At 38.2% G+C, this 23,966-nt stretch overlaps 1 protein-coding gene across 9 annotated transcripts in view; it reads left to right on the forward strand.

Annotated features, from left to right (window-relative positions):
• YAP1 (Yes1 associated transcriptional regulator) overlaps positions 1–23,966 on the forward strand; it is a 124,542-nt gene that overhangs the window by 95,243 nt on the left and 5,333 nt on the right. For 3 of the 9 annotated variants that reach the window (XM_050758262.1, XM_050758267.1, XM_050758271.1), the window contains 4 exons: positions 1,682–1,875; positions 5,297–5,344; positions 19,487–19,617; positions 23,371–23,483. In XM_050758262.1, the coding sequence (XP_050614219.1) occupies positions 1,682–1,875; positions 5,297–5,344; positions 19,487–19,617; positions 23,371–23,483 (486 nt within the window). The remainder of the gene's footprint in view (positions 1–1,681; positions 1,876–5,296; positions 5,345–19,486; positions 19,618–23,370; positions 23,484–23,966) is intronic. The other 6 variants (XM_050758263.1, XM_050758268.1, XM_050758264.1 and 3 more) reach the window with 3 other exon arrangements.

The following is a 23,966-nucleotide window of genomic DNA, read 5'->3' on the forward strand; positions in this document are numbered from 1 at the left end:
GATTGTTTGAAGCCAGGTGTTTGAGACCAGCCCGGGCAACATAGTAAGACAGAAAAGGAAAAAAAAAAAAAAAAAGTGTGGTAATCTAAAGAGAAATTAATAGTAGGACTTCTCTATTGTCTTAAATAGTTTCTGGCTCAGTATTTTTTCAGCACGCACTTCGTACCAGATGCTGTGCTAGGTATTGAGGACACATAGATGACTAGGATATGGCCCATACTCTGGCACTCAGTCTGAGGGAGCATATAAATTTGTAAACAAAAAATTAGAATCAGGCAGGAAACGTCAGTAGACAATATGGAAACGTTCCCAGGCAATTCCTTGAGAAGAAAATTTTTAATGTATAGGATGGACTCAGCTTTGTGAGGTTTTTCCTCAAGTAGTCTCCAAGAAGAAATGGCATTTACCAAGCAGCCAGTCTGTTATAATGGGACACATTAAAAATCACGAGGAGTTTGCTGTGTGACTGGGAGACCATTAAGTTATAAGAGCTGTCAGTGTATGTTATTTAGGATTTTTGTAGCAAGGTTTATATGAGAGATTGGCCTATAATTTTCCTTTCTTTTAATATCCTTGTATGGTATCAAGGTTATGCTGGCCTTATAAGTGTTGGAAAATATTCCATCCTTGTTATGCTCTGGAAGAGATTGTGTAAGATTGGTGTTATTTCTTCCTTGAATGACTACAAAGCCATTGGGACCTGGGGTTTTCTTTAGTCAATGTGTACTAAACATTTAGTAGAAAGAGTGACCCAAAATTTCAACTTAAGTCGAATATGTATCTGAAAAGGTTTATTATTTTTACTAACATTTTCACATAAAACTTCCCTCTGCCCACTGAGGTTAATCCACAGTTTGATCAGTGTTGTATCAGTGACAGAAATTCACCAGTATGAAAACCCAGTCCGTTTCTGACCACCAAATAGTGTATTACAGCTTCAAAAAAAAAATTTTTTTTTTTTGCTATCTAGGCTTTGTGCTGTGTGTGCCATGGTGTCAAATGAGACAAATCTGTGTCATCCAAATACTTGTGAACTCAACTTGATATGAGCAAGCATCATATCATTTTAATCTACTTGCTTTATTGGGATGTGTATGTGGATATATTAAGGGCTGATTATTTTCATGGGCTTTGCTGCTTGGAATGCTTTGTCTTAGTTTTTGCGGATGAATTTTTAATTACATTTTTATATTTCATAAGAAGTAATGAATTTACATCATTCACACTTCAGAAGTTATAAATAAGGTTCTCCAGCTTTGTCCTTTAGTCAGCTAGTTTCTCATCTCTGGAACCAAAAGATGTTAGTTGCTTCTTAGCTATTCATCAATTTTTATATTCTCTGAATATGCAATATATATTCACTCCCACTCCCTCCCCTCTTTTTTTAACACTTTACCTTGCTTTTAATTTAGTAAGTCCTTAGAAACTATTCCTTATCATCATTGCCTGTTAAAACTACCTCTTGTTTCTTTTCTCTTATGACTTCCTTGTATCTTGTGACAACAGTAATAATAAATTAATGTAGTCATTGTAATATTGATGGATTTTTAGGTTATTTCCAGTCTTCCTGCCCAGAAAAGCTACATTGAATATCCCAAATTGCTTTTGAATAATTAAATTATCATTTTCTCTTCCTTCGCTAGTTTTTTAGGACAGATTTTTTTTTTTCTTTTCATTTCAGCCATGAACCAGAGAATCAGTCAGAGTGCTCCAGTGAAACAACCACCACCCCTGGCTCCCCAGAGCCCACAGGGAGGCGTCATGGGTGGCAGCAACTCCAACCAGCAGCAACAGATGCGACTGCAGCAGCTCCAGATGGAGAAGGAGAGACTGCGGCTGAAACAACAAGAACTGCTTCGGCAGGTGAGGCCACAGGTTAGAAACCAGCCTTCCACTTTTTGGGGTTTGTTTTCTTAAAGTTGGGCAGATTGCATTTTAACATTTATTAGTTACAGAGGAATGTTGTCTTTGTAAAACTGAGCGACACAGAAGCATTCTATCCAGCCCTGTCCTTGTCTTAGTTTCGTGACTGTGAATGGCCTTTGATCAAGTTTCAAGGGATGTGACTTGGAAACCTGTATCGTGAAGAGCTGTTTTGGTCATGGTCATTGCAATTGAGCAAAAAGTGAAGGAAGCAAGGATGCTTTCTCTAACCTACATAGAATTATGGATTGCTGTTTTTCTGAGGTTTTCACTAAAGGGGAAATTCTAGAACATCACTTGGGAGAAAATATCCTTTATTAATAACTTATGTGGTGGGATACACCAATATGACATTTCTCAAATGAAATATACTTCAGTATTACCGAATCTAAGAATTTTCATTTAAAACAAAATAAATATTACCTTTGGCCAGGTGCGGTGGCTCACTCCTGTAATCTCAGCACTTTGGGAGGCCAGAGTGGGCAGATCACTTGAGGCCAGGAGTTCAAGGCCAGCCTGGACAACTTAGCGAAACCCCATCTCTACTAAAAATATAAAAATTAGCCAAGTGTGGTGGCACACACCTGTAATCCCAGCTACTCGGGAGGTTGAGGCACAAGAATCACTTGAGCCTCAGAGGCAGAGGTTCAGTGAGCCAAGATTGTGCCACTGCGCTCGAGCCTGGGTGACAGAGCGCGACTCTGTCTCAAAAATAAAAAAGTTATCTTCAAGTTTAGAAGATGCCAGTGTGCTTTAAAATGACCTGCTTATGGATGTTTTTTTATGTTGGGAAAAGTAGGACATAGCAGTAGAGAGCTTGAAGCCCTTTAATCACCATTTCTATCAGCTTTCTTCTAGAAGGTACTGTTGGTCTTTATGTTCCTCATATATATAATTAATGTCAACATTAATTTTTACTTATTTCAGAGTGGTTAAATCTAAGTTCAGATATTGGGGATAAGGTCTTTTGTTAAGTAGTGTAGATATTTTTTAAATTTCTATATAAAATTTTTTTGAATAGATAATAGAAACATGGTATAATAGTGATAAATGTACAAAAGGTGAAAGTAGACTCAAAATAAGAGCTTTTCCCTGTTTTTCTGGTTCTCTCCTATGGGGCCTGAATAACTATGAGTTTCTTAGGTTTTTTGTTTTTTGTTCATTTTTCCAGAGATACTCTGTTTACATACATAAAATACATGTATCTATGCTGTTTTTTCCCCACCTAAATCACAGCATGCTAAGTATAAACATTTAAAAATCATCATACTCGGCCAGGCATGGTGGCTCATGGTGGCCCATGCCTCTAATCCCAGCACTTTGGGAGACTGAGGCAGGAGGCTTCCTTGAGCCCAGGAGTTTGAAACCAGCCTGGGCAACATGGTGTGAGACCCTGTCTCTAAAAAAAAAAACACACACAACTCTACATTTCTGTTACCAGGAAGTAGGCACTTAAAGGTCTGTTTTTTTTTTTTTTTTTTTTTAGGGCTATATTTTAAAAGTATCTCTTGAGTGTCAGTAAAAATATATGAACTCAGTACTACCTGAACTCTGATTTGGGGTTTGAGGAACTGGTATTTAAGGAGTTAAATTAAGCCATGGCTTCTGAGACAGGCTCACTTTTAAACTGTGCTTTGTCGGTAATCTGTCCATCTAGTGTGATTGGCATCAAAGGTAAACCCTGATAGAAGGAGTAAGACAGTATGTGCCAACATATGATGTCAGGAACTTGTTGGGGCTCAGAAAATGATGCTACAAAATATGATTCTTTGACAGACTAAACTAAGGAAGCAGCCTCAAGTTCTCTCCCAAAGCACAGGATGAGGCTGTTCTTTGAAGTTCCTTTATCTACCTAGAAACCAGACCCCCCAAAAAGGAATACAATTGCCGTTGATCCCCTCCTCAAAATTTCATTAACCAGAGAAGACTGAAACTTGTATGACAGAGGAAAAGACTAAAAATTAAATATCACACCTAGAAAGCTCAGAGGAACTTTGCCCAGACTATTGTCTGTTCTCAGATCCCATTCAGTTTCCAAAGAGAATTATTTACTAACCATTGTCTGAGCACTGGGCCCATTCATTCTTCCTACGAATCATTTACTGCCCTTCAAAATGGCCTCATTTCCCTCATGTTCCCTTCCCCTGTGAAGAAGGGTATTATATAGTATCTGGAACTTAGTTATTGGGTAATCATTCTCTTGCAATTTCCCCCATACTTGGGTACTTTAAATAAATTTGTATGCCCTTTTCTCCAATTAATTTGTCTATTAGTTCATTTTCAGCGAACCTTTAGAGGGCAGAGGGGAAGTTTTCCTTTTGGCCCCTATAAAGTGATCTTGAAAGAAATGTTTCTTTATCTGACATAAAAAAGATGGAGAAAGGAAGCATTATTGTACCTCTGACTTTCTAACAAATTACCATAAAGAAGATGTTTCACCTGCTATTGTTAGAACACGGTAGAACCATCAAAAATATAATTATGTGGCTAATAGAAAAAAATAAAGCAATTTAAAAATGTTTTATGTAACCTATTTTCATTGTTTTTCATTTTGTTGTTACCGAGTAGTAGTTGTTCTGAGTAAATACAGGTCTCAATTTCACTATGAATAAAAACTGTCAAAATCAAAAAACTAAAAAACAGTTCTTTAATTACTAATGTTAAAATCATACTGTTTTTAAGATAATTTGTAAAGTCTAGAAATGGGGCCATTCGCCATTTTGTTTTATGCCATAGATCATCCTGGGGTTTTTTGGTGGGCAAACGCTGCTATTTGTAAAACTCTACTTTCAAAGAATTTCCCTAAATCTTAATTCTCAATCTTACTCTGGGTGATGGGTCCTGGACAGAATAGCTTCACTTCCTTTAAAGGTAACTTCTTTGTTTCATCTTTACTACCTACTGTGTCATCTTTTCTTATGTTGAAGTTGACAGACCTGCTCTATTCTCATACTAATATTTTTTGGATTTTTTTTTTAAGTAATCACAATGAATTCAGTGTATCTTAAGTCTTTTGGCTTCCTGTGAACTTCTTCCATTGATAGTTTATCTTACCACTGAAACATCAAATATATTGTATCTGCTTTATCTAATACTCAGAAGCAAAGAACCTTCGTGACCAATATCAAATTTTTTTTAGTTCTGACACCTAAAGTCTTGCTGTCCTATCCTCAATGCTGTTAAAAACTTCTGAGGTTCCAGTTTTGTTATATGGTGACTCCATTGGCTCCTGTCTTCCTCAGTCTGCTTCTTCTTGGGTAGCTTGGGAATTCTGTGCTATGGTGATATGTCTGGATACAATTTGTAAGTCAGCCTACACAGCCAGACCATGTGGCTTAAAGTAATTTTTATCCATCTTATTTTTTACTCTTAGGCAATGCGGAATATCAATCCCAGCACAGCAAATTCTCCAAAATGTCAGGTAGGCTCTTATCTGATGTTTTAGCACTGGAAAAAAAAAAAAGATATTAAATTAGGAAAGATAAACTTACATTCCAGGGTCCTATCCTTATTGGACATTAGCCCAGAGTATAACTTTGAGCCATCTTTGATACTGAGGTTAACGTCGCCCTTCCAAGAAAGTCTACACAGTCTGCTCCCTCCCTGCTCCTCCTAGGGAGTTTCTGTTTGTTTTGATTCCATGGAGGTCTTTTTTATTCTATATTTAAATGTATTGTGTCTCAGTCGTACATCCTATCAGCTTCTAGGTATGTCTAATTTTTATTTGAATAACTTAAATAGTGTGTGTAATGATTTAAAGGAATTAATAAATTGAACAGTAACAAAAGCAGTACTTACTTGGGTAGGCTAGTTTAGGAAATTTTGGTCATGATACTATGTGGAAGAGAAAAATTCTTTCTAGTGGACATTCTAAAGGAAAAACATCAAAATTATCAGGAGAGGGTCTGCCTGGATAGTGTTTCAGGTTTTCTTGTTGGCTTTTATCAGCATTCTCTGATGGACCCCAGGGAACCCTGGTTGTGAAGGCATCTTATTTAGAAGGAAAGATTGTGGCCATTTTTTCTTCTAACACAGGCACTTGTCTGACTTGTGGGAAGAATCTCATTCTTAAAACCAAAAAGATTTTAGGTGTTTGGGGTCTGCAAGATTAGAAGAAATTTGGAGCCAGAGGATCATTCTACTTCTCTTGGGGCAAAAGCAACCATAAAATGCCTCACATTCTATGAAGCTTATTCTGCACTAGGCTAAATAAGTACATTGTTTTAGAATCTGCTGTAGAAGTAGGAGTTGGCAAAATTCTGCTCATTTTGGATACTGTTAAGTTGTCCATTGGAGCACCATGATGATAAAAGTCAGATACAGTCTTCATAGAGACCAGTTAATTTTGTGAGAAGGAAAATCTCTATTCTTCTTTATCTGTCTCATAAATGCCTCCATTCATCAAAAGACCAAGCAAGGGATAACTCATAATAACCCATCTTCACCAAAGTCAAGCATAGACATTCTTATGATGAGGGGGCACTAATATCCCATTTGACTGTGAAGTGCAGCATAGCATTGGGTCTTTATAACATGAAGCCATTTTTTTCTTTGCCATTTCTCTGAAGTGTTTTTTTTTGTTTGTTTGTTTTGTTTTTTTGTTGTTGTTTTGTTTTGTCTTTTTGTTTCATTTTTGAGACAGAGTCTCGCTCTGTCGCCCAGGCTGGAGTGCAGTGGCGTAATCTCGGTTCACTGCAATCTCCACCTCCTGGGTTCATGCCATTCTCCTGCCTCAGCTTCCCGAGTAGCTGGGACTACAGGCGGCCGCCACCACGCCCAGCTAATTTTTTTTGTATTTTTTAGTAGAGACGGGGTTTCACCATGTAAGCCAGGATGGTCTCAATCTCCTGACCTCGTGATCCGCCTGCCTCAGCCTCCCAAAGTGCTGGGATTACAGGCGTGAGCCACCACACCAGGCCTGAAGTGTTTCTGAAAGAAGACTTTTATTCATGATAAATGAAATAGAAACTAATATAGGAGCAGAAATTAACTCAAAGGAGATTTGGATTCAGGTAAAAAGTCCTCCATGCCATAAAAATGTTGAACTTGTTTCCTTTTTTCCCAGGGTCTTATACTCTGAATCTGGTAAATAGTCAAGTTCTTCTTGATCTTTGTTTCATACTTGAATAGAAAAGTAAATCCTTACTGTTATTAAAATTATTAGGAATTCTTAGATATTTTTAAATAGTAAAGCTTTAGAAAAGATGAGCCTTATCAGTAGTAAAGTTTCTAAGATGTGAAGATTAGTGGTAATTACTTAGATTTGCCCAGACCACAGCAAAAAACTTGAAAGAGGTTTTTTAAAATCTTTGCATATGCTGGAGATTAAAATACTGGTTTGTTATATATGCTTTAGTTGTCAATGTATAATATTTACCTGACATAATTGTGGAAAATTAACAGTTAAATGTCTGAAAATCAAGTATAGGGTTATATTTGAAATAGCTCAGATCAAGAAATCTGGAGGTATTTGTATGAGGAAAGCATGTGTATATTTTTCTCATCCTATTATTTTCTAAATAACCATAAGGTAGCTGTCAGGAAATAGATCACAAAGAAGAGTCGTATCTTTTTCTTTCTTCTTCTTCTTCTTCTTCTTTTTTTTTTTTTTTTTTTTTTTTTTTTTTTTTTTTTTTGAGACGGAGCCTTGCTCTGTTGCCCAGGCTTGAGTTCAGTGGCGTGATCTTGGCTCACTGCAACCTCCGCCCCCCGGGTTCAAGCGATTCTCCTGCCTCACCCTCCTGAGTAGCTGTGATTACAGGCACCTGCCACCACGCCCGGCTAATATTTTGTATTTTTAGTAGAGACAAGGTTTCACCATGTTATCCAGGGTGGTCCCCATCTGTTGACCTCGTGATCCACCTGCCTCGGCCTCCCAAAGTGCTGGGATTACAGGCGTGAACCACCATGTCTGCCCAGAAGAGTCATATCTTAAGTGAAGATGGCTTTAAATAGTGTTTCTCAGAATAGTCAAGAAAGCTAGAAAGGATATTTCAGTCCCAAAGAACAGAGGGTATAAAGACATCATTCAATATCTGAATACCAGACACTGTTGTTCAAAGTTACTGGTTTTTTAAGTTATACTTTTTTAATAGATATTAATGCAGCTGAGTTAGCAAGCAATAGTGAGAGCAGTGTCATTTTCTAATGACACTATCATATACCTCATATGCTGTGGGATGTGGAAAGCCACCAAACTTCAAAATGCTTATGAAGTACTAGAAAAGCTGTCTTTAAGTACTTCCAGCAGGATTAACAAATCACGTGGCTGTTGTAGGGTGCTGTGCTCGTGTACACTAACATCAGTATGAGTGAGGTTAATGGAAAATTCCAAGATCCATGGGCTTAGTGATACTGAAATGTAAAATTTTGAAAAAACTTTAAAGGCATTTATATATCTTCTTAGTTAAATATGGAAATTATCACCTTAATTTATTACACTGTGTTGGCAGAATTTTAGAAAAATTCATCCTTACAGAGCTTAACTTTTTATTTTTATTTTTATTTTGAGACGGAGTTTTGCCCTTGTTGCCCAGTTGGAGTGCAGTGGCGTGGGTAATCTTTGCTCACCGCAACCTCTGCCTCCCGGGTTCAAGTGATTCTCCTGCCTCAGCCTCCCAAGTAGCTGGGATTACAGGCATTCGCCACCATGCCCGGCTAATTTTGTATTTTTGATGGAGATGGGGTTTCTCCATGTTGGTCAGGCTGGTCTCGAACTCCCAACCTCAGGTGATCTGCCCGCCTTGACCTCCCAAAGTGCTGGGATTATAGGCATGAGCCACCGTGCCCAGCCAAAGAACTTAACATTTTAATTTCATTTTGATTACTTAAGATTTTTATGTTTCAAAAGCAATTTCCATTCTCAGAAGAAACTTTTTGAAACTGTAAACATCTTTGCTTTGTGAGATTGAGCAGTTAATGCTATTTTCTAGTCGTATCTCTGTCACACATCAGTGCTCACTTGTAAATTGGAGAGACCTTTTGAGCAAGTGGGTTTAGGAATGCACTCTAGCTTCTGTTTCAAGGTCTTTTGAGAGAAGCACTTTGAGGAAAGATAGTCCCCCTTGAGTGCGAACCCTTCTACCTTCTCTTGTGCTTAAGAATATGGTTCTTGGACTGGGGGCGGTGGCTCACGCCTGTAATCCCAGCACTTTGGGAGGCTGAAGCAGGTGGATCACCTGAAGTCAGGAGTTTGAGACCAGCCTGGTCAACATGGTGAAACCCTGTCTCTACTAAAAATACAAAAATTAGCTGGGTGTTGTGGCAGGTGCCTGTAATCTCAGCTGCTCAGGAGGCTGAGGCAGGAGAATCACCTGAACCCGGGAGGCAGAGGTTGCAATGAGTCCAGATCGCGGCATTGCACTCTGGCCTGGGCGAAAAGAGCAAAACTCCATCTTAAAAAAAAAAAAAAGAGAGAGACTTTGGTTCTTGGTATCTGGGGTTCCCTAGTACCTATGAGATCAAGTTTAAACTCTGCAACTGGCTCATGGTCTGTGGTCAGTAGCCTTCTCACTCACTGGTTCCAGTTAAGCCAGTAACTCTTCCATTAGCTAGGTGCACTCTGCTACCTTGTTGCTGTTACTCTGCTCACAAGCTTTTCTCCATAGTAAGAACCTTGCTTATACCCTTTCTTACCAGTAAAGATTCTTCATTTCTCTTTTTTTTTCCTTTTTTTTTTCTTTTTTATTATACTTTAAGTTCTGGGGTACATGTGTACAACATGCAGGTTTGTTACAGATGTATACATGTGCCATGTTGGTGTGCTGCACCCATTAACTCGTCATTTACATTAGGTATATCTCCTAATGCTATATCTCCCTCCTGCCTCCCCCCTCCCCTCTTCATTTCTCTTTTAAGGCTTTGGGTGAGATTCATTCCCAAGTGCCCTTATGAGAATTCTTGAGGCAGGGCACAGTGGCTCACGCCTGTAATCCCAGCACTTTGAGAGGCTGAGGCAGGCAAATCACCTGAGGTCAGAAGTTCGAGACCAGCCTGGCCAATATGGTGAAACTCTGTCTCTACTAAAAATAGAAAAATTAGCTGGGCTTGGTGGCATGCACCTATAGTCCCAGCTACTCAGGAGGCTGAGGTGGGAGGATGGCCTGAGTCTGGGAAGTTCAGTTAGCTGAGATTGTGCCACTGCACTCCATCCAGCCTGGGTGACAGAGTGAGAGTGCCTCAAAAAAAGAAAATTAGAGAATTCTTGAAACTACTCAGAAATAAGGACAATACTGCTGTATAAAGACATCTTAACTCGGTAGCCAGTGTAATTCCAATTTAGGTGGTCAAAAGTGTGATATGGGATTACTTTTGTTTCTGGGCAAGTAATTGCTTCAGTCTGTATAGAAATTACAGTGTAAATATTTTGCAACTATTGAATAATGTGTAATTGCCTTTCCTTATGGGTGGTAATGAATAAACACCAGGGTCAGTCACTGGTTTAATGAATGATAAAGCCCACAGTATTGCTGTTGAGGATATTGTACTACACCATTACCTCTCAGTACTGAAGAGGTTCAGATGTTCACAGTTGTAGTTAATGAGAACAAAATAATACCATTGTTCTGACCTTTATGAAAATAATTGCCAACAACCATTTTTTTTCCTGAATTTAGTAAAAGTAAAATATTTGGCATTTTTCCTTTCAAACTGTCTTTCATGTTAGCTTTTCAAAATCCTGTTAATACTTTTTCTAACATTATCTTTCTCTTTGAAGTTCTAATATTAAATAAATCATGGATTTTTGAATGTTTTCCAATGGATATATTATATTTTATTTTTAATGGGTATGTTGAAAACTTTGTATAAGAGGGAAGATTTAGCCTCACACCCTGCACACTTTTAACTGGCTATTTCATTTGTTTTTTCATTTGCTTTTTCATTTGTTATTTCACTTGCCTCTTCCTTGTTATTTGAACAGTGCCGTAGTAACTTTGAGACCATGATTAAGTAATACAGATTACAAAAGGCCTAATTCCAGAAGTCTGTGAGAAAGAGTGTAGAATCCTAGGATAATGCTAGGGAACACCAAACTGCCATCCTGTTTTGGATGTGACTTTCAGAGTTTAAGATTATCATATAGTTCTCATAACTGTCCCCGAATCCATGTGTATACTTTTTTTAATCAAAAAAGTTGTTCTGAAGTTAAAGCTTCTTTGGTAAATGGCATAAACATTAAAAAAAATAAAGCATTGGCTCAGTGTTTTAATGACTTTAGAAATAATAAAATGTTCTATTATAGTTTAAAGCTGTGTTGGAAAATGAGGTATGGCAAGACCTCTATCTTAAACAGTTGGAAGAAATGGCATTTTTTTCTATTTTTAGAATTGTTGACATAAACTGCTATCACTAAGGCAAACTATTCACAAGATATATATTTTTAGAGTTATTCTCCGTTTCTAAATTTGGATTTTTAGTTCACTAAGTGAGTCTTCCTTAAACAAATTGATTACCATCCTCCCTGCAAAAACTCTTACTCCTATGCCATATATCATCCAGAAACGGATACACTCTTGTGTAATGCAGTATTTGCTAAAGACAGAATAGCTTTAAGAAAGTAACATTGACTAGGTAGCTCCCCGAGTCATTAATTCTTATTTTATTTATTTATTTTTTTGAAATGAAATTTCGCTCATCACCCAGGCTGGAGTGCAATGGCATGATCTCGGCTCACTGCAACCTCCGCCTCGTGGGTTCAAGTGATTCTCCTGCCTCAGCCTCCCAAATAGTTGGGATTACAAGCGCACACCACCACGCCCAGCTAATTTTTTTGTATTTTTAGTAGAGACAGGGTTTCACCATGTTGGTTAGGCTGGTCTCAAACTCCTGACCTCAGGTGATCCACCCGCCTTGGCCTCCCAAAGTGTTGGGATTACAGGCATGAACCACTGCTCCTGGCCTATGTTAATATTTTTATATGCAATGAATATAATATGTTTCATTGGGTTCAATAAGGAAAATAAAATAGTGTTGATATTTAAGGAAATTGCTAGACATGGCGTAGGGAAATTGCATATATTTATATAAGAAAATAGGCCAGCCTTTTTCTCCCCTTCTTAACAATGTGTCTTTGTAGTTCAGTCTTGCCAAAGAAAACCAACAACCTCTACCTCCCACACAGTCACACTTGCATGAGTGTGCACACACTCAGATAACGAAGGTTTCAGGAGGCAGATCTTAGAAGTGAAGTGGAAGTTTCGGAATGTATCCTACTCCATGTTTTACCTAGTCAGATTATGAAGGAGAATGACCGTGAAGTTAGACAATTGAGAAAGAGTTTTCTCCTGTAAGGTGTCCTGCTTCTAGGGAGAAACAGTTAAATCATGTGTTTTCATCGTGAGTAAGTGTTATAATTCCTTGTATTCTTAGCAAAGGATTGTAAATGTGAAAGGGAAGTTACCATAGGAAACTAAGAATTTTAGATGTAAAATAGTGAAAATTTGTTTCAGGGTTATCTAGACATTTTGCTAGTTACTTTTAAAAAATAATATGGATAAGCATGAAGTCAAATTAATCTGAATTTTTAATCAAAAATATTTTATATAAATTCTCCATTTTATTGCATTTAAAAATAGGCCTGTATATATCTTACACCTGTGTAAAAGAATGCCAGTTATATTTCAATAGAGTAATTTTATCAAAACACATTTTCAGTGAATATCAACATTATTTCATAATTGGGTAAATCTGGCATAGCTCTTTTGTAGACAGTCCAGTTATATCCTGAGCCATAAGCCTTGGGACATAATTGGATTGTCTACAAAACTGATTTTAGTTCAGACATTTCATGTTGAAAGTTACCTCTATCTCTAAGAAGTTTTTGGATTATTTTATCCTGAACACAATGCCTAAAATTAGAATACTGGACTAAAAATAAAAGTTCGTTAAACTTCTGTTTTCCCAAAGGTAACTAGGATAAATAGTTTGACAAACTTTCAAAACTTCGGAAATAAGTTACAGGAAATTCAGCCAAAATATAATCATGCTTCTGTTCTGTATTTCAAAGGTCAAATAGTTTTTTCTAACTGAAGCAAGTATTTTTAGCCATTTTCTTCTGTAATAATAGAAAAATGTGGTAGCTTTTCCCATTGAGCTTGTAAATCTTAGCTAATCTGGGACACATTTGGAGTCAGAGCTATCTGCGCTATAAGTAAAACTAAGGGTCCCAGTTTGTTCTGGAGGAAACTTTGCAGGGTGGTTCATAAAAGAAAACAAGAGTTTGCCTGCTTTATTTAGTGGACTTTTATGGAACCAAGACCTAGCCATAAGCCATTGACTCTTCTTACATTTCCCTCCTCTCATGTAAGAAGCAATATAATTTCCCAGAAGGCAAAAAAGATGCTAAGATCATGTATTTTTGGTAGTTAAGGTATTTTGGCCTTACATAAAATTGATGCCTTGATCCACATCATTTAGAAAAATAATGAGAAAGGCAGTAAAAGTAGTCAGTAGTCTGGAAACACTTAGAATATTTTTAGGGTTTTTAAAATTTTTTAGAGTATCCAAGAGAAACGAAAGCATGTGTCTACACAAAGCCAAAATGTAGAAACAACCCAAATGTAGAAACCACCCAGATGAACAGATAAACAAATGTAATATATTCCCACAGTGGAATACTAGTTAGCAATAAAAAGGAATGAGCTGTGTGGATATAACATGAATGAATCCCGAAGTTATCACACTAAGTGAAAAAGTACATGCTGTAAGATTTTATTTTAGAAAATTCTAGAAAATACCAACTAATCTATAATGACAAAAAGCAGATCATTAGTTTCTGAAGGTTGAAGTAGGGGAGGTGAGAAGTAGTGGGATAAAATTTTAAGGATGATTTTTCTTTCTTTCTTTCTTTTTGAGACCGAGTTTCGTTTTTATTGTACAGGCTGGAGTGCAATGGCGCAATCTCAGCTACCACAACCTCCACCTCCCAGGTTCAAGTGATTCTCCTGCCTCAGCCTCCTGAGTAGCTTGAATTCAGGCACCCACCACCACACCCAGCTAATTTTTTGTATTTTTAGTAGAGACAGGGTTTCTGCGTGTTAGTCAGGCTGGTCTCGAACTCCCAACCTCAGGTGATCTGCCCACCTCAGCCTCCCAAAGTACTGGGATTACAGGTGTGAGTCACTGCACCTGGCTGAGGATGATTATCTTGATTGTAGTGGCAGCTTCACAGGTGTATACACATTTCAAAACTCATCAATTCATGCACTTTAAAATTTATTGTACATCAGTTATCGATCAATAAAACTTTTCAAAATTTACTTGGAATATCTAATCACCTGTAACTGAAAGTTTCAAAACTCAGCTGAGTATTTATACCTTTAGTATGCTATCCATAATCTGCATATATGTTGTTTGTATCATTGGCCTTGTTACATTATAGAGTCATCCCCTAGGGGATTGGTTCCAGGAATCCTCACGAATACCAGAATCCTCAGATGCTCAAGTCCCTTGTATGGATACTATTCGCGTATAACCTACATACATCCTCCTGTATACCTTAAATCATTTCTAGATTACTTACAATAATACAATGGAAATGCCATGTAAAAGCTGTTACACTGTTATAACTGTATTGTTATTCTGTATTGGGAATAATGGCAAGAAGAATAGTCTGTGTATGTTACGTACAGACACAGCCTTCCATTTTTCTTCTCGAATATTTTGATCCATACTTGGTTGACTCCATGGATATGAAAGGGTGACTATATTTGTTTTCATGCCAAATTCTTCCCTCTTTGATTAATAATACACTCTCCTGCCACCAGTAAGTAAAGTGTCTTTTTTTAATTGATTCTTTCAAGTCTAATTTAGGTGAATCCTTAGGTTAGTTACTCTTAGTCATGGCTCAAATATAGGTTTAATGAGAAGAGTGTTTCCATAGCCCTTCAAAGGGTCAGATATCTCCTTAGGTAACATAGAATGATTTTCCTGCTTACTGACACCTCTAAGTTATCTTTCTTTATAAATCTGCATAGTTGGTTCTGTAGTGTGTGCTGACATAGAAATTCAGTTGTTAAATGAAGTAAAAAGTAAAAATTTCATGGCTTTTAACATACATAGTGGCCAAATTCAAAGCGTCAAAAACATGGAGAGTCTAGTCTACACAGGATACTAGTTTTAACCTAATAAAAGTCAATTTTATTTAAAGGCTAAAATAAAAAGTTATAAAAATAATATGAAATTTATAGCCAATTCAGTTATTTTAGTTATGACTTACAGGTTAGTGTTATATATTTGTTTTGTGCTACAAATATGAGCATACCTTCTCTGACAAAGCAAATGAAAGTCTTTAGGATATTCTCAAATACTCCCATGTTTTGTCACAGAACCCTAGCCATCAGCCTCATCTGGAGCCTATAATTGTATTCATTTTAAAGTTTATTGTTAAATACATCCTCGTATTTTAGGAGCAATATAGATTCTTCAAGGAATTATAAGTTGTTTTATGCTCCAAAGTAATCCATTCACTCTGCCCTCAGTGGGCACAGAAAAAATAATTACAATATTGTGTGATAAGTGCTGTGTTCAGGGTGTTAAAGACATGACATCTTTGTGTCTAATCCAATCTCAAGATTGAGATGGGATTACCACGGAGAGTATCTTCAAGAAGATAGTGCCTTCACCAGGTCTTAAATAATATAGAAGAAAGGCATGGTATTGAGAGGATGTGTCCTCCCACAGACAGACTACAACGAGTGTAGTATCATTGTTTTTAAAGTCACTTCTCACTTTGTAAGAAGAGCCTGGGGAGGTGTCAAAAGTAGAAGATAGAAAAGAAATAAGAGGGACCCCCATAAGACTGCAAGAAAAGTTAAAAAGATGATGAGTGTAAATGAAGTTACTTTTGAGGGGAGCAGGAAGAGGTGGCAAGAGGGGCCAGAAAAATCAAAGATTATACCTGATGGCCTGTTTTTTTGTTGTTGTTGTTTTGGGTTTTTTTTTTTTTTTTTTTTTTTTTGCTTGCCTGCTTGCTTGTTTTGAGACAGAGTCTCGCTCTGTCACCTAGGCTGGAGTGCAGTGGTGCGATCTTGGCTCACTGCAACCTCAGCCTCCTGAGTAGCTGGAACTATAGGCATGTGCCACCATGCGCAGCTAATTTTTTTGTATTTTTAGTAGAGACGGGGTTTCACCACGTTGGTCAGGCTGGTCTCCAACTCCTGACCTCAAATGATGCGCCCGCCTCGGCCTCCCAAAATGCTGGGTTTACAGGCGTGAGCCACCGCACCTGGCCGATGGCCTCAATGTTCTAATGTAGATGGAAAAGAAATCGACATGGACTTCACTGGCTGGGCATGGTGGCTCACGCCTGTAATCCTAACACTTTGGGAGGCCAGTCGCTTGAGCTCAGGTGTTCAAGACCAATGTGAGCAACATATAGTGAGACCTTGTCTCTACAAAAAGTTTAGAAGAAGAAAAAAAAAAAAGAAATGGACTTCCCTGAATAGGGGCTTGAGAGAGTATGCCATATTTGGAGTAGTGACCATGAGGATGTGAGAAAGAACTGACCAGGAATGAAACAAAACAAACAAAAAAAAACAATAAATGATACTAAGGGTCCATCCAAAACCAAAGACCATTAATTTGTAATGATAACATTCTGGATAGTTGTGTGGGGTTTTTTTGTTGTTGTTGTTGTTTTTCCTTTTCCCTTAGCATTTCTCAGCAATCTCAGTATAAAAATGGAACAAACACACTTTGGCATTGCTTTGGGGTTGGGATTTGCTGGGCTGAGTTAAAATTCTATGTATATCAGGAATCTAAAAGGTGCTTATGCTGTTTTGAATGATCAGTCCTGAATTCAAGCTTGTAGGGAAGGAGGAAAAAACAATAAGATACCAAAAGAGAGCCAATAGACTAGAATAGTAAGGAGAGATGGGTCTGGAGTCTCTGAGGTTGGAGGGCGGGTAGAGTGGACGTGAGTTTATGCAGGAACTGGTTAGAAAAAATGTTGTGAGAAAGTAGGATAAGTGCATGTAAGATTTTTGGGAGAGAAATTTCTAAGCCAGTTCCAGGGTATGACTGACAGACTTAATGATTGAAATACAGTGATGAAGTGGTCAGTATCATTTCAGTGTAAAGGCGATCCCAGCATTTCAACAATGGGTTATTATATGGGTTTTATGTGTGGATGTCATAATTCCCATGTGATAAATGCAGTTGGAATGAAGTGAAACGCTGATTGTCGTCTCAAAACATGACTTAAGATTTTAGAATTGGTTTGGTTTCAAATAACAGGATCTTAGTGGCTGTGCAATGGGTGATTGAGTGGAGTGGCTGTGCAATGGGTGATTGAGTGGGGTAGAGATGAAGGTCACTGGAATCCAGAAGGTTCAGGAAGCTGTCGGGTTAAGTGAATTGTCCATTTAATACTGAAGCATGTTAAGAGGCATGGAGAATACTTGGAGTGGCAAGAGACTTTGACCAGGCTCCAGAATTCTCCCGTATATAAGATGGAGTAACGAAGAGATCAGTACATTTGAGTGCAGGAAGCTGTTTGCCTTGCAGGGAAGATGGGCAAACAGTTTTGGCATTTGGCCAAGACCCTAGGTCCCCCAGGAGGACATTGGGGATTGTTTTTTTAATGTATAGGATTGAAAAGAAAAGGAATTTTATTGATACTGTTAACAAAATATTAAATAGAAATTTGTGATATAATGTGCTTCTTTTTAATGTATAAATAACAAGATCTAAAGCTAGGTGCAGTGGCTTACTTACACTTGTAATCCCAGCACTTTGGGCAGCTGAGGCAGGTAGATCATCTGAGCCTGGGAGATTGAGACCAGCTGGGGCAACAAGGCAAAACTCTGTCTCTACAAAAATACAAAAAAATTAGCTTGGTATGGTGGTGTGCCCCTATGGCTGTAGCTACTCATGAGGCTGAGGGCAGGAGGATTACTTGAGCCTGAAAGGTCAAGGCTGCAGTGAGCTATGATTGCACCACTGCATTCCAGACTGGGTGACAGAGTGAGACCCTGTCTCAAAAAGATTGGGAAAAAAAAAAATCTAGAAGCACATCTTATAACATAACCACTGCAACATTGAAATAGCACTGATCATAAATGGTATTTTAAAATATTTGCAGCAACTACGATGTGATACGAAAACATCTGTATGTTCTATTGGTGAAAAGTTAGGTACAGTGAATACTAATGGTGCATACTACATTGGAGAAAATGTTGATAAAGTTAGCGAAAATTAATGTATAATTGTTTTTTTTAACCCCATCCAATTTTACCCCACTTCAGAGACTGAATTCTGTCATGGTCCACTGGTTAAGCAACTCTGGTTTAAAGGATGGTATATCCAGAAGGCATAAACCTAAAGAAAAATAAGTGGTATTTGCATGCAGGAGAATTGTAGCTGAGCAGTGGCAGCGTAGAGCTAGGAGAAGCTTTCCATACTTCAGGACCCCATGGCTATTGTGGAGGTGAGGGCTGGAGATGGTGGGGCTGTGCCTTAGTGAGCAGACTTGACTCAGAAAGCTGTGTGGAAGGATGAGGGAATTAGGCCAGTATCCTTTGTGATAAAAAACTGTATGTATTCCAAATCAAACCCAAAAAGTAGAGGGAAAGGAAGCTGATGGTGTAAGTAAAGATGATGTTTACAATAGGTGGAGAAGCACAGTGAAAATTCTTAGGAGGGTAAGAAACAGTGAACAGATAGAGAAAAAAGACAAGAGTAGTAATGAGGGTGCTAGGGATGGGTCACAGTGAGATGAACCGTTTTTGAGGTTCTAGGCAAATACAGGCTGAAACCTGGGATGTTTGGAAACCCGTGAAGGCAGGCATTCTGGAACCATCAGAGTAGCAGCCCACGGCCTTTACTCAGGCTTCCAGGGAGAATCCTGCTGAGAAATTGTTGGATGTCCCTGAAGACATTTTACCCCATTTTAAATATTATGTTTGTGGTGGAGAAGCCCTGGGCTTGTGTTTTTACTTGTGATGTCTTTTTTTCATTTTCCTCCTCTCTCCCTGCTAGAGAATAGAACATATTCTATCCAGCTCAGGATAGAAAAACCTGAAGTCAGAATGAGACATTTAATAGCAAAGTGTGAAATAGTGTTGGGGATTGGGGAAGGATTGGTGTCTTATAGGAAAATCATCAGATGCTATTCTTCCTACTTTTTTTTTTTTTTTTTTTTTCCCTGTGGGTTCCAAACACAAAACCATGTGAGAGTTGGTGAGTAAAAACAAACTTTAAGAATTACATTTTAAAGGCCAGACTTGCCATTCTATAATAACCCAAAGTAGGATTTGGGAGTGTCTGCCACAGTAAGGAAAATAACAAAATGAAAACAAAGTAGCAAAACGTATATGGGGGAGTGGGGATTAATATAACTAGACAGACTTTAAATATATGTAACTTAATTTTTAGTCATTTGAAATGGATAGAAGAATTAGGTCATTTTGATTGGGGAATGTATTAACTTTAAACTAGATGTTTTTAATCTGTTTTTAATCTGTCTGCACAGTTACTCTGATGAACGTTTTATTTCTTTAAACCTAACATTAAATATGTTAATCAGTAGATTGATTCTCTTTGGCTTTGCTTTATTTTTAATTAGGAATTAGCACTGCGTAGCCAGTTACCAACACTGGAGCAGGATGGTGGGACTCAAAATCCAGTGTCTTCTCCCGGAATGTCTCAGGAATTGAGAACAATGACGACCAATAGTTCAGATCCTTTCCTTAACAGGTTAGTGAAAGTTGCTACTGATGAATGTCTGAAAAGGATCATTGCTTTAAAATCATTCTGCTTAGTGCTTGTAATAGTTATTTGGAACATCTGTGTGGGCCAGAAACCATAGCTGTAAATGAATCTCTCTGTAAATGGCAAGTACATGCAGAGTTGAGGATTAAAAGTTGTCTCCTGTGAGAGGAAGTGAGCTGTTCAGACTTGTACAAGGGATACTTATTCAAAGTCACAACGTGTTTGCTTCTGCCTTTACTGTTGACTAACAGTTACTTAAAATTACAGAATCACGAAGGAACATGTGAATGTCAAAGGCATGAATTGCATGTTAAACCTATTTAGGATTGCATTGTAAGGATCACTGGAAGGAATTTTCCACATAGCTATTCAACCTAAAATGTGTTACCCAGCAGCACTGTAAGGCCTCATGTTCTTATGGGCTATAGTCCAAGGAGATAAAGTGTAAGGTTGTGCCTCTTTCAAAAATGCATTAAGATTAACGGCAGTATTTGAAAATAACATAGCTTAGGGATGCTTCTTAGTGAGTTACCACAAATCCTGGGTTTCAGACAGATTGCAGTATTATATAAACTGCCATTTTGAAGTCTGTAAGCTGAAACAGGTCATATTCTTTGCCTAGGAAGTCATTTAAGATTAAGATTTAACTAAAATTAATTCTTCTAGGTTGTAAAATATCTGTGGAGTTTCAAACTTTTTAAAATATGGTGATACTTTGCACTTTGGATTCCTTTTCTAATCGATTTAAATAACACACTTTCTTAAATACCTAAAGGTATTTTGCACTAGGAAAACTATTGCATCACCTTTTCAGTTCTCACCAATTAAATTGGAAACTTAGTAATTCCAAGAGAAAATATCTTACCCTGCTAAAAATATTTAGTGCAATAGAATTCACCATTTACTCAGTTTTTAAGGTTAGTGCTGGTGGCCTAGTTGGAAGGTTTGATTTTGAAGGCCACCTAAAATGTATTTTAAGTTTGTATTTACTCTTCTGACATTTCTGTCTAAAAGTAAGTGTATTATGTAAGATTATAGTTCTAGACTTAAACTGAGGCTAATTAAGAGAGGCATAGCCTCAAAACTTTATTTCCAACAAGGAAAATTTCATCTCCATGTAAAATTTCATCTCCTGTCTTATTGAAGGACCTATATTAATCCCAGGGATAAAAATTAGAACATCTTAAAAATGGATAGGCTGCATATCCTTCTGACAGTCACTTATGAAGTTTTTTTTCTTAAAACTTTTGATGAGAGCTGGGCTATAATTTGAGATTCTATTTTCTGGGAAGATCAGAGTGGCAGATAATCAATGTTACTAATCTAAGGGCAGAATTATATATGCATTATCTGCAGTACCCCCAGTTTCTAATAATAACATACATCTGACTTTGGCTTTTTTTTGTTCTTTAAAAAAAAAAAAAAAAAAAAAAAAACTCTTGGCTATGGTGGCTCACGCCTGTAATCCCAGCGCTTTGGGAGGCCGAGGCGGGTGGACCACCACCTGGGGTTAGGAGTTCGAGACCAGCCTGACCAACATGGTGAAACCCCGTCTTTACTAAAAATACAAAATTAGCTGGGCGTGGTCACACATGCCTATCATCCCAGCTACTCGGGAGGCTGAGGCAGGAGAATAGCTTGAATTCAGGAGGCAGAGGTTGCAGTGAGCCAAGATCATGCCATTGCACTCCAGCCTGGGCAACAAGAGTGAAACTTCGTCTCAAAAACAAAAAGACAAACAAAAAAAAAACCTCTTGATGGTTTTTCTCTTGTTTACTATTTGATTTATATATATTCCTTAAGCTCTAAATACTTTTTCCCCCAACTTGCCATGGCATTGACTCTTAGTAGTAACGCAAACTTCCCTTATCTCCCTTTTACTTTTGAGATCCCTCAAAGCTCACTCAGATGTCCCCCTCCATGAAACCTTTACCCTTTACTTTCAAGCTCCTTGTTTGTTGTGAAAGTACTGTGCTTACATAGTTCATATAGCCCCTGTATATGATTCAGTAGTATATTTGTTCATTTCCCTCCTTGAAGTTGTGAGTCTCTCACAAAACATTGTTTGTAGGTGGTGGTGGTGGTTAACCTCGTTATCCTCAAAGCCTAGTTTAATGCCTGTCATGTAGTAGCAGATGCTCAGTGAATGTTTATTGAATGAGTGGGGCCTGTAGGAGGTGAGGTTCTGCAGGGAGCAGTTCCTCGCCAGGAAAATGGCCCTGTAAACTCTGTTCTCAGGAATGCCCATGTGCTTCCCCTGTGGTTTGGAATGAACTCTGCACAACTCTGTAAGTTCAGCTATTCAGTAATAGACTAAAATGTCTGATGTGCGTCCCATGCTTAGCAGCCGAATAGAGTGATGACTAGGACCAGGCTCTTGTCCCAGATCAGGGCACGCAAAATACAAACAAGCCAAATCCTGAGGCCTTCTCATCCATGGCTGCATTGTATATCAGTGGTCTCAGAGGCAAGTATGTGTTTTCTTGGATCTGTGTGAAGCTTTTGAGCATTGGCGAAATCTGGCAGAAGCATTAGAGTAAACCAGTGATTGCAGTATATAGAATGAGGGGAGAGAAAGAACAAGGCAAACGCATTGCATCATTTAGGGAAGGCAGTTGGGGTACTGACTGAGCTTGTAGCCTTGAGCAATTGTTAAACTTGTTTTTATTTTTTAACTTTTATGTAAGTTAAATAGCTGCTTTTAAATGTACAAGCTATAGAGAAAGTTAAAGTTCACACATGTACACAGACCATTGAAGAATAACAGCTGCCTTGATTTTATGCTTTTCTCCAAGATTTTCTAGAGTTAGTAGAACTGAGAATTTTCTAGAGTTAGTAGACCTCAGTGAATGCCCGCTGATGTCTAGATGCTACCAGCTTAGGAGAGTGTTCTATTTATCAGAGTAATGGATATTTACCATACATGAATGTAAATCTGGGAAACCTTGCTTAGTCTAAAGTGAAGATCTGTGTCGGGTCATTTTATTTTCAAGGGATGTGCCTTGCAGTTTTTTGTTTTGCTCTTTTCTTTAACTGGAGCTATATGATCTCCCGTTTCCTTTCGTACTAAAGTGTTTGAGGCTTTTTCCTCCCCTGCCCAAACACAGAAGCAAGGAGATCAAGCCATGAGTATTCTTATCTTATCAGCAGTGACTCATCTATTTTGGTTCAGTCCTAAAAGGAATTCTGGTGGTTTATTTGGGGTTGATTTTTTCCTTGGCTTATGTTCTCTGCACAAGAGCTAGGAATTTAACTTGAATCTAGTGCAGACCTGTCTCCTCGCCCACCTGGAGTTTGTGTTTTGACCTCTCTGTCTGTGCCACCACCACCTGGAGAATTGAGACCTTGGGACAAGTAAGTTGTGTGGGTTCCTCCCCACCTCCAGATTCAAATGGTATTACAGAGAGGAGAATACTCATGCAGAGAATTGTCTGCCAGCCAGGAAAACTGACTGGGGGTACCTTTTTTTGTCCCTTATTGTCATCAAGCACAGAACCTTAGGAGAAATCTTGGCTCTTTAGGGCTGCTAGCTTCAATTAGGATTAACTTGTCTATTTCACTTCATAGCACAAGCCCTGTCTACGGCCCTGAGGGAGGGGCTTGTTTCAGACATTGCAGAGCAGGAATTTTCACTAATCCTCTTTGAGAATTATGTTGGTACTCAGCAGGTGTTTATTTTTACCTTGAATTGATTTTTAAAATTTTTTGTGTTGGTCTTTAACTGTCATGTTTTTGTAGTGGCACCTATCACTCTCGCGATGAGAGTACAGACAGTGGACTAAGCATGAGCAGCTACAGTGTCCCTCGCACCCCAGATGACTTCCTGAACAGCGTTGATGAGATGGATACAGGTTGGTATTCTTTATCCCTCTTAGTAGCCTGACTTACAGTCAGATATGTTATCACCAGGTCTAATAAGGTATTGTAAGCAAAGATTATTCAGAAGAAAACCAATTAAAATCCTGTAAATTCGAATTAAATTGAGCCTGCTTTGTCTCTATATGGTGATTTGTAACTGGTATTTTCCTAGTTTAAAAAAATATGTATCATGAATTGGCTGGGTGCGGTGACTCATGCCTGTAACCTCAGCATTTTGGGAGGCCAAAGTAGGTGTATTTCTTGAGCCCAGGAGTTCAAGACCAGTCTGGGCAACATGGTGAAACCCCATCTCTACAAAAAAATACAAAAATAAGCCAGGTGTTGTGGTACGTGCCTGTGGTCCCAGCTACTCAGGAGGCTGAGGTGGGAGGATGGATTGAGCCCTGGTGATCACACCACTACACTCCAGTTTGGGTGACAGAATGAGACCCGTTCTCAAAAAAAAAAAAAAAAAA

Source organism: Macaca thibetana, chromosome 14 (assembly GCF_024542745.1).
Source record: "Macaca thibetana thibetana isolate TM-01 chromosome 14, ASM2454274v1, whole genome shotgun sequence".
Taxonomy (NCBI): domain Eukaryota; kingdom Metazoa; phylum Chordata; class Mammalia; order Primates; family Cercopithecidae; genus Macaca; species Macaca thibetana.